The sequence below is a fragment of the Osmerus mordax genome, chromosome 15, assembly GCF_038355195.1.
Source record: "Osmerus mordax isolate fOsmMor3 chromosome 15, fOsmMor3.pri, whole genome shotgun sequence".
In the NCBI taxonomy this organism is placed as follows: Eukaryota; Metazoa; Chordata; class Actinopteri; order Osmeriformes; family Osmeridae; genus Osmerus; species Osmerus mordax.
The window spans coordinates 5627866-5640752 of record NC_090064.1 but is presented as its reverse complement, the minus strand read 5'-3'; the positions used below and the strand labels follow the sequence as shown (position 1 = coordinate 5640752).

Genomic DNA, 12887 nt, shown 5'->3' with positions numbered 1-12887 from the left:
AATGGTCAGATGTGTGTGTATGTCATTGTGGTACGTGAATGTAACACATACTGTATTGGTAGAAGCCAACTGTGCTCCTGAACACTTCCACTGTCAGGTTTCTAACCATTTCAGCTCAAATCAAAGCTGAACATTTCAGCCACGAATCTTTATTCAAGTCTTTATTAAGTGTTTTTGTTGAAAATAATCCACTTATTTCTTTTAGAACCTTTTTTTTTCTTTTAGAAAAAATGGGATATTACACGTGGCATCAGAAACTGGAGGCTTTGTGGCCAATATATCTTTTTTCCAGTTGAGTTCCAGGTCCAAATGTCCTCCCTGAGCGTTTCTGAGCATGCTTGGGCTCCTGGATGGAGCAACAGGGGGTTGCGAGGTGGGGGAGGTCGGTCAGGCTTAGTTCCTGGGGTAAAACATGGCGTACTTGGAGGTGCGGAACCCCAGCAGATCCCTCATCTCGTTGCGGAACTTGGAGAGGTCCTGCCGCAGGTCGTTGAGGTTCTCCACTGTGGCCTGGTCCGTGCTCTGCATCTTCTGCCGTGTGGAGGTCAGGTAGCGGTGGACCAGGCAGCACATGATCTTCTGGTAGTTCTCATCCCTCTTCTGCTTAAGGTTCCTCCACTCCTGATTGGAAGAGAGCAGGAGAGAGTCGGTAGTTTACACAAAATAACCCACAGCACTTCTTGGTTGGGGTACCTATGCAGTATTTATTGTACTTTTTTCTTAAACATAAAGATCTACTTACACCCTGCAGATAAATACTAAAATTGGACCATTAATAGGGCCCGTCTCTGACATTGTGGCAAATTGTTGGGAGTTCAACCAAGGCAATGCAAAGACTTTACACCTTCGGTTTTTGACTGGTTGGCTGGTGAAAAATATCATCCCATTCCCCGCAAGGGACCGACGCGATGTGAATTCTTACTCTTATCAATCCCAGGCAGGAGGCAACCCCGCAGAATGAATGTAGAAGAATCCCCCACCCACCCACACACCACACTCACCTTCAGGCTGTTCTGCCTTTTCACCTTGCCCGTGGAGGTATATGAGCAGATCCATTTGCTCATGCTGGTCACCAGGTAGCACACGGTTTTGGGGGAGGGCAGGATGTTGAAAGGTGGGGGGAGGGTGCATTTGTCGTCAAAGTAGCTGAGCCACAGTTTGGCTCGGGCGAATTTCCATTCCTTATCTTCGTGGTTCTGGAGAAATAGGGAGAAATAAATAGATTGGGGGGAATTTATGGTCCAATAAACTATACATTTACAGACTATGTTCTACTTCCAAGGAGGTGTCAAGGAATTGCTCCCACGTGTTCACAAGTATGTGGAATGCTCTTCTCCAACATGGAGGCTGTTTGGATCACAGTTGCATGTGCAAAGTGATAATTACATTTACATGCCTTCCTAAATGTTGTGGAATTTGCCAGTAAACAATACTGGAACATCTGTTTTCCATTGTAATGATACAAGTCTGGATTTGTTTTTTACAGAACCACTCAAAGCAAATGGCAACGTTTAATTATTTCGACACCAAAACAACCTGAAAATGACAATGTAGGACGTCACAGTGAAATCCCCAGTGACAAATCAAATAAGCTCAACTGTACAGCAAGCCTTCCAATATGTCTTGCTTCTTTATTTATCATCATTCAAGATTGATCTTTCAGCTCTTTGTAATGAAGCGTCTAAACATGTTGTCCACAGACGGTTGTGTAAATAAAGTCGGCCTTTTGGCGTGATGAATTCAAGTGTTAGCATTAGCTAGCCCTTACGAAATGGCATTGGACCAAAAGGGAGTTTCTGTTGCACCGTGGTCTTGAAGAAACACCACTCCGTTCCAGTGTATACAAGCTGCGATGAAGAACGACAATGAAATCCCACTCGACTTGACTTACGGCGATCTGCCTGAAGCTCTTGTGCAACATGGCCACCAGCAGCTTGGTGAGGACGATGACCACCACGATGTTGTAGGTGCCGATGATGAGGGCGCCCACGAACGAGCGCAGCTCCTCCGTGTAGTGGATGCGCGTGACGAACAGTGCCACGTGAGCCAGGGAGAAGATGTACCAGAACAGGGCATAGCAGGTCCCCATGAACCTGGCATGAAGGGGCAGTCAGGTCAAGGATAGAGAGAGAGGTACGAGGAGACAACGACGATCCGAGTTACACCAACAATCCCTCTATCAAACGTTCAGTAGCGCAAATGGTTTGAATAAACAAGACGAAAGGCACAATTCAGAACAGAAGGGAAAACGCTCTCACTCGCATTCTCCAGTGTCAAGATAAACATCTTTAACGGGTTTTTTAGCAACATTTTGGCAAGCCATTTATTCAAGTAGTTCGACACTGTTCTAGAGTTCCTTTTGAGTACAATTTAATTGGGCTCCCCTTTCTCTCAACACCAAAGCTTGTCGGTGCCGACTGAGCCAGGCTCTCTCCGTACGTACGTGTGGAATGCGTCGTTGCTCTGTTGCACGCAGAAGATGCCTTCGCAGTCCTTGGCCGGGTCCTTGGCTGGGTCCTTCTGGTCTTTTCCGTACAGCTGGGTCAGGCCGATGGTGAAGGAGATGAGCACCAGAAGGAACAGGCCTAGGAACTTGCCAAACTCCTGCAGCATCTGGCCCATCGAGATCTGGACGGGGGGGGGGGGGGGGGGGGGAGAGAACAGGTGTGCCTGGTTAGGGATAGGTGCACACACACACGTAAACGCAACACAAACAAGAAAGGCAGATTACATCTTTCTAAGGTGAGGGAAGACATGTCAGATAAATGCAGCAGTCTATCTCCACATTCTCTACTCGCAATTGGCAAAATGGCAAGAAAAACAACTTAGTTTGGCAGGTCGACATCACCCTGGCTAGTGGAGCGAACACAGACAAGTATGGAGCCAGAGAGAAAGTGAAGGGACAGAGAGACTATTCTGAACAGCAGGAGTGTGGTCACTATTTATAGCCCTTAGTGCAGACTCGGATGGCTATTTACCCCAGGTCAGTAGATCTTCTGGTGGTATCTGAACCGGCACACACAAACACACACGTTCTGTACACGCACGTGTGTGCACGCACGCACCTACAAAGCCACAGACACACACACATACACACAAACGTGGCCATTCACATAGACTGTCCAGTGTGGGGGATGCTGGAGGGGTTTGGAGGGAGGGGGGATCATATTTGACTCGTTCCCTAACCAGGAGGCTGGAAGGGAGACCTCATGGTGTACCACTCTGTTTGCACTGAGAGCCAGCCAGCGTGTTCAAGGAGCGAGCGAGTCCATTAGCTCGAATAGTTCTCTTCATGTGAATCCCCCCCTCAGTGTTGGCCAACCGTAGGATTCCTGGTGCTACTCCTTCTTTGTAGGTGGCAGATTTATGGGCGATGGGTGTTGCCGGGTTGCCAGGTTTGACAGGTAGCCTGTTACTGTATAAACACCGCAGGAATGCCGGATCAGGATCTCTTAACCCTTACTGTGGGGGGGAACGGGGGCACTGATGCCTGCACGCACGCACACGTACACACACACATCACTCCAGCATGCTATCCACTAAGGCCCATTAAGCCTGTTTCTGGGTGGTTAGACTGAGGTTGTGAGTGAGTCAGGGGCGGTGGTTCCACTCCCCTGATTTGGCATTGGGTGCTTTTCCGTCGGGCGTGGGGGGTGAGGGGGTCAGGAGGGGGCTGATTCACTTGGGAAGGCTGGGATAGTCAGACTAGTATTCACTGTCCCAAACCACATTGCACTCTGTGCTGGGAACACTGATTCAGACCCTGTGTGTGCTCGTGTGTTCGTGTGTGTGAGGGAGAGAGAGGGAGTGAGATGGAGCGAGAGAGATAGAGAAGGTGAGTCTGTGTGACGGACAGGAGGGGGAGGGTCGGGTTCAGAGGTTGTCCGTCATGTCAGTAAGTGTGTGGGTGAGTGTGTGTACACAGGCACCTCTTTCCTACGCTAAGAACTTTTCCATCCACCTACGCCAGACAGTGAGGTCACACATCCTAGTTCAGTCTGCACAGAGTGAGGCAGGGAGAGAGAGAGAGAGAGAGAGACAGAGAGAGAGAGAGAGAGAGAGAGAGAGAGAGAGAGAGAGAGAGAGAGAGAGAGAGAAAGAGGGGAGAAAGAGAGCGAGAGAGGTAGGTGCCAGAGACAGGTAGGAGTGAGACAGCATAAGCGGGAGAGAGACAGCGCATGAGAAAAAGAGAGGGAAACGGGGAACGGCGATGGTGCGAGACCTACGACCAAACAACACACAGGGGAGCCCTGCTGTTTAATACACCTAACCGCAAACACGCCTCAAGAATAACAAGAGGAAACAGCCCTCGGAGCACAGTGACCTCACCACCTCCTACCTGCACACGCTGAAATTATTAGTGACATAATACACACGGCGAGACAGAACACTGGAAGGTGCCAGAAGGTAGAATTTCGTTTTCCCCTCCAAGTGTTTAGCCCGAGGGAGCGGAGGACCTCAAGTGAAGGACACCGCTGTGGCACGGGGAAAGCACCCAACTGGAGAGGACACATTCAAAGCAGGAACTCAGCCTTGAGCTCAGGGAGGTGGGAGACGGGGGAAGGTTCAGAAATGCACCGGTTGCAAATGAGGAGAGAAAGAGGGAGGGAGAGAGTGAGGGAGGGAGAGAAAAAAGGAGAAAGATAGGGAGAGAGAGAGAGAGAGAGAGAGAGAGAGAGAGAGAGAGAGAGAGAGAGAGAGAGAGAGAGAGAGAGAGAGAGAGAGAGAGAGAGTAAATTACAGGGAGGCTTTGATCTGGCTTTTCCACAAGTCTTGCTTCATCTTTTGGGATGTGTACCAATGTGGAACTGCTTCCATGTGTGAGATGATTCAGTGATGATGAGGATGATGGCACTCCATATGCTGCTTAAACCTCACCAAGGCTGACAGAATGTAAGGCTTGTTATGCAAATATACATCTGCTGCTAGAATATTTGTGGTGTTTGTGTGTGTGTGTGTGTGTGTGTGTGAGTGATGCACGTGTATACATATGTGTCCTTTTGGATGCCTGTTTAACCCTTGTGCTGCCTTCGGGTCACATGACCCAAAGGTTCACAACGAACCATTGTTGTGTTTACCCAATTTTACGCAAAACAAAAACAAATAAAGGGGGGGTCTGAGACAGCCCGACGGTTAAAAGAAAATACTTCACTTTATTTTCGTATGCGATAACGTTGTCGCAATACGACGGTGGGTCACAATGACTGATGGGTCAGAATGACCCGAAGATAACACAAGGGTTTAATTCCTGTAACTGTCAGTGTGTTTCAGTGTGTGTATGAGTGTGTGTTGGTGTGTATGTGTGTGGGTGACTGTGTGTGTGTTGGTGTGTGTGAGTGTGTGTTGGCGTGTATGAGTGTGTGTTGGTGTGTGTGAGTGTGTGGTCGTGTGTATGGATGTGTGTGTGGGCGTGTGTTGGCGTGTGTGAGTGTGTGTTTTGTTATGTACGAGCGTGTGTTGGTGTGTGTGAGTGCGTGTTGGTGTGTATGAGTGTGCACCTGTAGGGGTCCCAGTATGGAGCTAGTGGTGTACATGAAGAACAGACGTAGGTAGCTGAGTATATTGGCGAAGGCGAACAGGCCCTCGGCAACCAGGATGGGATGGAAGGCATCCCAGTTCTTCCTCTCCGTGTCCTCCACGTTCTTGAACTGACACACACACAAACACACGCACACACAGAGACAGCCACGCACACAGATTTCAGGCCCGCCGTCAACTCCAAAAGTCACAAACGGGCAGTTACGTTCAATTGAGCATTTCAATGAACGAGTGAACGTTGCCGTGATGGAGTTACCTTGCTGTGGGCCACTATCTTCAGGGCAAAGGTGGCCAGGTACAGGGAGTTCATGACGAAGCTCAGCTGGTTCCTCGACTCGTCCAGGAAGTCCTCCAGGCCCTCGTACCAGAGGCGCTTCACGTCCGACCACACCATCCCTGGGAAGGTGGAAAATAATTGACCGTCACCTTCCAGTCCACAGGGACAAGGATTTCCCTCTACCCGGAATGCTGTCATTCCTGACATTTCCAAATGTCTGCAGTGAATATTTCTGCAGACGTGCGCCTTGGAAAAAATCTCTTTGGTATGAGACACTGGGAGATTTATAGATGGAATCCCCAGTCACTTGTCGAGGTGGGATTCATCTCCACCCGTGTGTGTGTGTGTATTTTTTGTCTGTATGTGTTGTAGACTTTTCGTGTGTTTTATTCTTTGTGTGTGTGTGTGTGTATCGTGAACCCTTACAAAAATATTGTTTCCACATCCATCTGATTTATACGACTAGTCAGAGAGAAGGAACACAACGCTCTTCCTGAACAGATGTGTAAAATAATGGTTGTGTCTAGATCCAATTACCCTGAAGGACACACAACAGCATTTTAAACAGCGCCCACACCAACGGAAGCCCAGCGGTAATGTTAGACAGTGCTGTGAGTAATATTCCACCACGAAGACCAAAACATGGGTATTTCAGCCCAAAGGATCAGCAATGCAGGCAAAAACCTACCTAATGCTAGACCATCTAAAAGAAATGGTCCCAGCATTAGCAGTCCTTGATGTTCTTTCTTTTTGTGCTTCTGTTGTTTGTAATACTACTGAATTCGAGATGTGAGATTAGACCCTTGGGTAGGCACCAGATACCTGGAGCCAGAGCCTGGGTGTGTCTTTGTAAGGCGCTTTGGATAAATTCATCTGCTAAATGAATTAAATAAATAGGAATGTTAAAAAATGTACAAAACTTGTACTTGGACGGTAAAGCAAATCCATGTCAATGTATATAGCACTTCAGAGTGAAAGACATGAGTCAAACTCCACCCTCAACACACACACAAACACACACACACACAGATGCGGCATCTGATTTCCACATTAGCATGAGGCATCTCGCTCCAGGGAATAGCAGGAGAGGAAGAGAGGGAGACAGAACAATGGAGGAATACAAGATAAAACAATACTGCTCCAAGAAAACTGCCTGTTCTCCTTAGGCTCACAGTGAATCTGGTTATTTGAACTGGCCTACATATACTGTCATTCAAATACAATCAGTCCTCCTGCTTGTCTTGAGAAAAGAGGAAAAACAAGATTATGAGAAAAGTGTTGCTTGCTTGCCTAGTTTCTATATTTTTTATATATTTTTTATATTCAGCAGGGGCTACAGAATATCAAATCTGTTACATTTGTTTTTGAACTCATTAAGGAGTATCGTACACTACTGAGATTAAACCGATTTGTGTGTGTGAATGTGTGTGTGTGTTTGTGGGGAGGGAAGGAAGGAGGGTGGTTCGATCTGCTCCTATGCGGCTTGATGTCGTGGACTTTCTTGAACAGGAAAAAAAAGAGATTCATCTTGAAATATTCAAATTATTTTATGTACGTCAACTCACATCAGCTGCATCTCTGGCACTCACCTCGGGGTAACAACACAGAACATATTCTTTCTCTTCGATGCAGAACAGATTCAGAGAAAGAGAGATGTGGGGGGATAATTTGAGAAGAAGAACAAATTCAGTAGGAGGAGAATGCCTGGTCCACAATTATCAACAACAAGTCCCATTATGGCAATTGAGCAATCAAGATAATGGTTTCTTGGCAGCAGAGGCAAACAAGAGGAGACCCCCCCCACCTTCCTCCATCCGTCTGCCTTTCTCCTCATTCCCCTCCCCCCTCCCTCCCTTCATTGGTTGACCATAACGCCTCCATACATGAAAGTCATGATGGCACCAGAGCCCATGATGGCACGTTGGTATGGGTGTGTGTATGTGCGTGGGTGCGTGCGTGTGTGTGTGTGCGGGGGAGGGAGCATAGGAGGAGTCTCTAGCTCCTCCACCCAGATTAACCGGAGCGCAGGGCCAGATGTAATTTAGCCGAGCTGGTACTAGCGAGTCAAAAGACAGTATCTAATATTTCCTGGTACTCAGACTACAGTCGTGGAGACTGACATACTTGAGGCTGCACTGAGTTTTCATCAAGTCCCATTTTTCTTACCTACTCTGACCCTCAATCGATAATGACACCATTCTGTGTGTGTGCCTGAACGCGTGTGTGTCCATGCGTTTGCATGTCCGTGTGCGTGCGTGTGTGTGTGTCTGTCCCTTCCTCACCCACGATCCAGAGGATGAGCAGGAGATCGATCATCTCCAGCGCCGGGCCCATCGTGTTCTTCTTGCCCTCGTTGTAGACCAGCGAGTACAGGTTGAGCAGGAGCAGGAAGGTGAAGTAGGACGCGCTGTGGATGATGAACTTGACGAACGGCGTGTGGATGATCTGGCCGACGCGCGAGCGCGGCACCAGCAGGTAGCACACGGTCAGCAGCGGCCACAAGATGGCCACGCTGAGCACCGTGGCCATTTTCAGACACGTGTGCTTGCGCCGGTAGCTCGCCGTCTCGCCGAACCAGACCGTGTTGAGGAACTGCTGGCAGTTGGACTGGGCGACAAACTGGGGGGGGGGTGACGGTACCGCCAGGGAACAGCAGGGGGAGCCGCAGGAGGGAGGAGTGAATGAAACACGAGAGAAGGAGATATTAAAAGCAAATGCAAGTAGGAGCCTGTGTGTTTATTAGTCCAGTCAAACTGGCTATAATGTAGCACTTTCCTGTGCAGACATTAAATTCAACATTTCCCACACTAAGGAACATGCCATAGACCCACTGAATGGGCCTAAAGGGAGATCTCTTGCTCCACCTGTTTAGTTTGGTAGAATGTCAACGTTCCGGTAAGCTAAGCACTGCCAACTTACATTAGTTCCCAAGCACTTTATGTCAGTACATCCCATCACAAACATAAACCAGAGACCAAATGCTATCCTCTGGGGCCCACAATTTGATATAAAGAGTTAGTGGTTAGCTTAACATTGTGAAGTACCGTCCTGAAGGTGGCTTAGCGTTGGCAAGCAACCCACATGTACAAACTAAACTTGGCGCTCTGAGCATTCTCAGCAGTCGTAAATAACCTAGTTTAAAATGTTCAACCAGCTTTTCTATGCTTCTGTGCTAGTCTTGTTTTTTTGGCCAGAAAATTATAAAGACGCAGAAACAGTTCTGCTTCTCATCTTGGTGAATGATTGTGAATATAGTACCAGATATTACAACAAATCATTTTTTACTTTGCAACATTACATTTTAAATATGCCAGATGAGGACATAAATTCAGAGCGTGGTTGTGAAAATAGGAAATTGCTCAAATACTGTACAATGCCACAATCAAAACACAAGATAAAATCAACTGCTTTTACATGTCAGTTAGTAACTGCCTTGTTCACTTTAACCGACAACCATTTTTGCATCTCTTTCGCTATCTCTCTATTTCACTCTCTCATTCTTTCAGTCTCTCTCACCTCTTTCTGGTTGTACTTGATGGCCAGTTTCAGCCGGCTGAGGTTCATGCGTTCCTCCATCAGACCTCTCTTGTCCACCAGGTCCTCGCTGGACGTGTGGTTGAGGATGACCTCCAGCTCTCGTGAGTTCCGAGCCTGAGCCAAAAGATCCTTGGCGAACATCTTACACTGCTTGGCCAGCTCCTCGTAGTCGTTCCTGTACCACAGGAAGAGGGAGCTCGTAGGTCAAGTACAGCTTGCTAGGACTTTTTTCTTTATTCACGTGCAGGAGTTTTTCAACTACCTGGAACCAATAATGCCAGGTAGATTTTTATGGGTTCTCAGTGGACTTGTTCTCAGTGGTTTCTTTATGACAGCTGTTGGTGTGGTTTTGAGTTGTCTGTATCTGACAGTTTAAGGAATTACAATGTACTAGTGTTGTGAACACGATCTTTTAACTACTGTCAGGGGTATTTCCAAGTCTGCTTGTTTTATTGCTTGCTGTTTTGACATCAAACCTGAACAGTTTATTGTTCTACTACGTTGTTAATCACCATTATACCTTTTTATCTTCCCACTGTGTACACACACTCAAACACACACACACACACATACACACACCCTAACCCTCTGTTGTACAAAGTGCTAGCATTAGCCTAGAATTTAGCATACGTCTACCAAGTTGTCCAGGTGTCTGTACCTGAACTCCACCTCCACCAGGCTGAGCTCTCGGAGGTCTGCGCTCAGCTCAAAGGCCCTGAGGATGGGGTCCTCCTCGGTCAGCATGATCAGAGAGGGGCTGGCCAGGCACCGGTAGATGTCCAGTCGAAACCTGTAGCACACACAGGGTCAAGGTAAGCATGGGCGCAGACATACACACGCGGGCAGGCACGCAACACACGCACCCACACACAGGTATGGGGAGAGAGGGAACGGAATGGTCAAACGAGAGAGGAGAACGATTCAGTGTGAGAGTCTCAAAACGATGTGAAACTGATCAAACCCTTAAACCTCACTTCTTCTAGGGCTATTAAAAGCTACTTGGCCTTGATACTCAATGCTGTATGCTGATTCACTGGGCTTCTGTGTGGGAGGACGGCAATAGATATAGGACAGAAACACCAAGCATCCAGGGCAAGAGTACAGCAAGATACGGTCGCTACAGGGTATTTTGGACAATAGAGAGACAACGAGAAAAGGAGACAAAGAGAAGAAGAAGAGAGAAAGGAAAAGTAGAGACAAAGAGATGGAGGGGCTCTAACTGTTTTTCTCTCATATCTGTGAGAGCCCTTCAGTTCCTGCCATCAGTTATGGGCAGAAAGCACAATAACATCAAACAGACCCAATCCCTCGACAAATCAATGTGTTCCAACGACTTTGAGGAATGCTAACGCGATTGACACCGCCTCCAGCTATCGATAGCTATTTTCTCCGCTTGGAGCAGACGCCTCCACAGGAAGCTAAGTGAAGGTGCAGGCTGTACCGGGAATGTCTCAGGCTGTCCTTCTTGTTCTTGGCGTTGCAGAGAGTGCATTCGCAGCCCACGGCGTGCGGCCGTGGCAGGGAGATGTCCTGCTTCAGCAGCATGGTCAGGATCTCGTAGTTGTTCCGGTGGGCCGCCAGGATGACGGGCGCCACGTCCATGGTGGTGGAGTACTCTGGGTTCTGGATGCGCTGCATGAGTTTCTAATGGAAGGGGGTGGGGATGGTGGAAAGGGAGGAGGAGGAAGAGGGGGGAAAAGAGGGAAGAGATTGGGGAGAGATTCCAGAAAAATATAAGGGTATAAAGGGGATTGACTATGCAGTAGAACAGTAAACCGTTCATATTTGATGCTGATGAATCATCGACTTGTCGTACAGTCGCTTTCCACCAGCGCCATGTCCCGACGTCGACTGAGGTCATTTGATGGAGGTACGAGAGGAGACTTACTGCGATGGAGGGCTTTGAGGATCTCCGGGGACGATGGTTCAGAAGGATGTCCACCGCCCCTACCACCTCCGAGTCTATGGCCACCAACAGAGCATCTGTGGCCTGGGCAGGAGACACAGATACAAGTCTACTGATCAGGTCATATCAGGTGAGGTCATCCATTGAAGCATCAACACACACTGTGGTCTGAAGTTTCGGAGCCTGCGGCTGGTTTACGTAGCAGGCTGAAGGGCTTACTTGGCAACCATGCTCCAGGAGCAGCTGTAGGATGTCCAGGTTCTCGTTCTCTATGGAGATGGTGACCGCGTCCCGTCCCAGCACGTCCACGCAGTTCAGGTTGATCTCTCCGTGACGTTTCTCTTCCAGAAGCTTCTTCACCATGTAGTAGTCACCTTAGGAGTCGGACAGGAAGCTCAGTTAAGGGAAGGCACACCAACTCTCTCTCACACACACACACACACGAAGATACACGCACAGAAAGTACAGTACAGGAAAGTCTGCTAAATGACTAAATGTAAAACGCACGTGTACACAGAAATGTAGCGTGTGCGCACACGTGCACACACGTGCACACACGTGCACACACGTGCACACACTCAGTGGCACAGTCATCCTCACGCAAGCAGGCCTCACTCCAGCACTCTCTACATTCCAGTCTTCTTTAACAATAACATCTCCCTCAAAGGGCACAGTGCTCCGCAACTGTTGGCTTTATATGGACCGTATGGCAATTACAGTTACATGTATATGCGTGGCTGGACAATCTGGTCTGTTCACAATGGAATACCCGTGTTAGAGTGCCCATGTATGATTTGCCTGGGAAAAAAACCACTTGTTTTTAATGTCCTTGATGGACACAAAAATCTGTGTCCTTACTGGATTTTAAATATGTGTAAATATTGTGAATATTTTAACATATTTACGCAACAGCATAGTGCTACATTAAATTCAATTTCCATCCTTTGGGCAAATGTTCAATTTGCATGAAGATATACTTACATGAGACATCTAACTGAAAAAAGGTAAGATGTGAATTTGCTCTTTTGAGTTTCCCTTCTGCACTGAGATTAATAGTCAGTAAATTCCCTTGTTTATGGTACAAGGCTACATCTCCCATTTTGTTCGTAATAATTTTAGGTGACATTTTAGTTTGAACTCCTAAACCCTAACCTTGCTAGGTCAGAAGACGCCTCCGAAGATAAACAACACTGCACTAATTTAAGGTTCTTTCACGTAATGTTCTTTTGGAAATAACCCAATCCACTTTCGATAGCCTATAGCCTAATTAATACACTGCTGATACAGTAAGTTGACAACAAAGCACGATACTGAATACACTCCATCAAAATCTATATGACTTTCTCACCTTTCTCACACGCCAGAAGGAAGAGCTTCTCGTCCAGAGTTGTCTCCTCCTTTACTTCTCTCACGTCTTTCAAGGCCAGAAATTTATCTGGAGAGGACGCGTCCGTGCCCTGATATAGAGCTGCCATTACGACGGAGAACGAGTACGGCAAAACACTGATGTGCATCCCACTTGACACAAGCGACCACCTAAACAAGAAACCGTGTCAGAAACGGTGACATGGAGAGTAGCTCTGGATAGTTTTGCAAAGCCCAGTTGGAGTCGACGTCTTGCTGTACCGA

General features: G+C 47.7%; 1 protein-coding gene across 2 annotated transcripts; it reads right to left on the bottom strand.

Annotated features, from left to right (window-relative positions):
* Positions 1-146: 146 nt before the first annotated feature.
* Positions 147-12772, bottom strand: trpc1 (transient receptor potential cation channel, subfamily C, member 1). Of its 2 annotated transcripts, XM_067251753.1 has the most exons (13): positions 12607-12772; positions 11478-11632; positions 11241-11342; positions 10794-10996; positions 10011-10142; positions 9332-9527; positions 8098-8434; positions 5795-5934; positions 5499-5648; positions 2444-2628; positions 1892-2093; positions 1002-1196; positions 147-621 (listed from the first exon to the last, which is right to left on the bottom strand). In XM_067251753.1, exons 1-13 carry the CDS (start codon positions 12770-12772, stop codon positions 394-396), a joined length of 2391 nt encoding a protein of 796 aa, XP_067107854.1. In that variant the 3' UTR covers positions 147-393. The 2 variants fall into 2 exon arrangements, with proteins under 2 accessions (XP_067107854.1, XP_067107855.1); XM_067251754.1 differs by lacking the exon at positions 11241-11342 and having other exon boundaries at positions 12607-12733.
* Between the last annotated feature and the right edge of the window lie 115 nt (positions 12773-12887).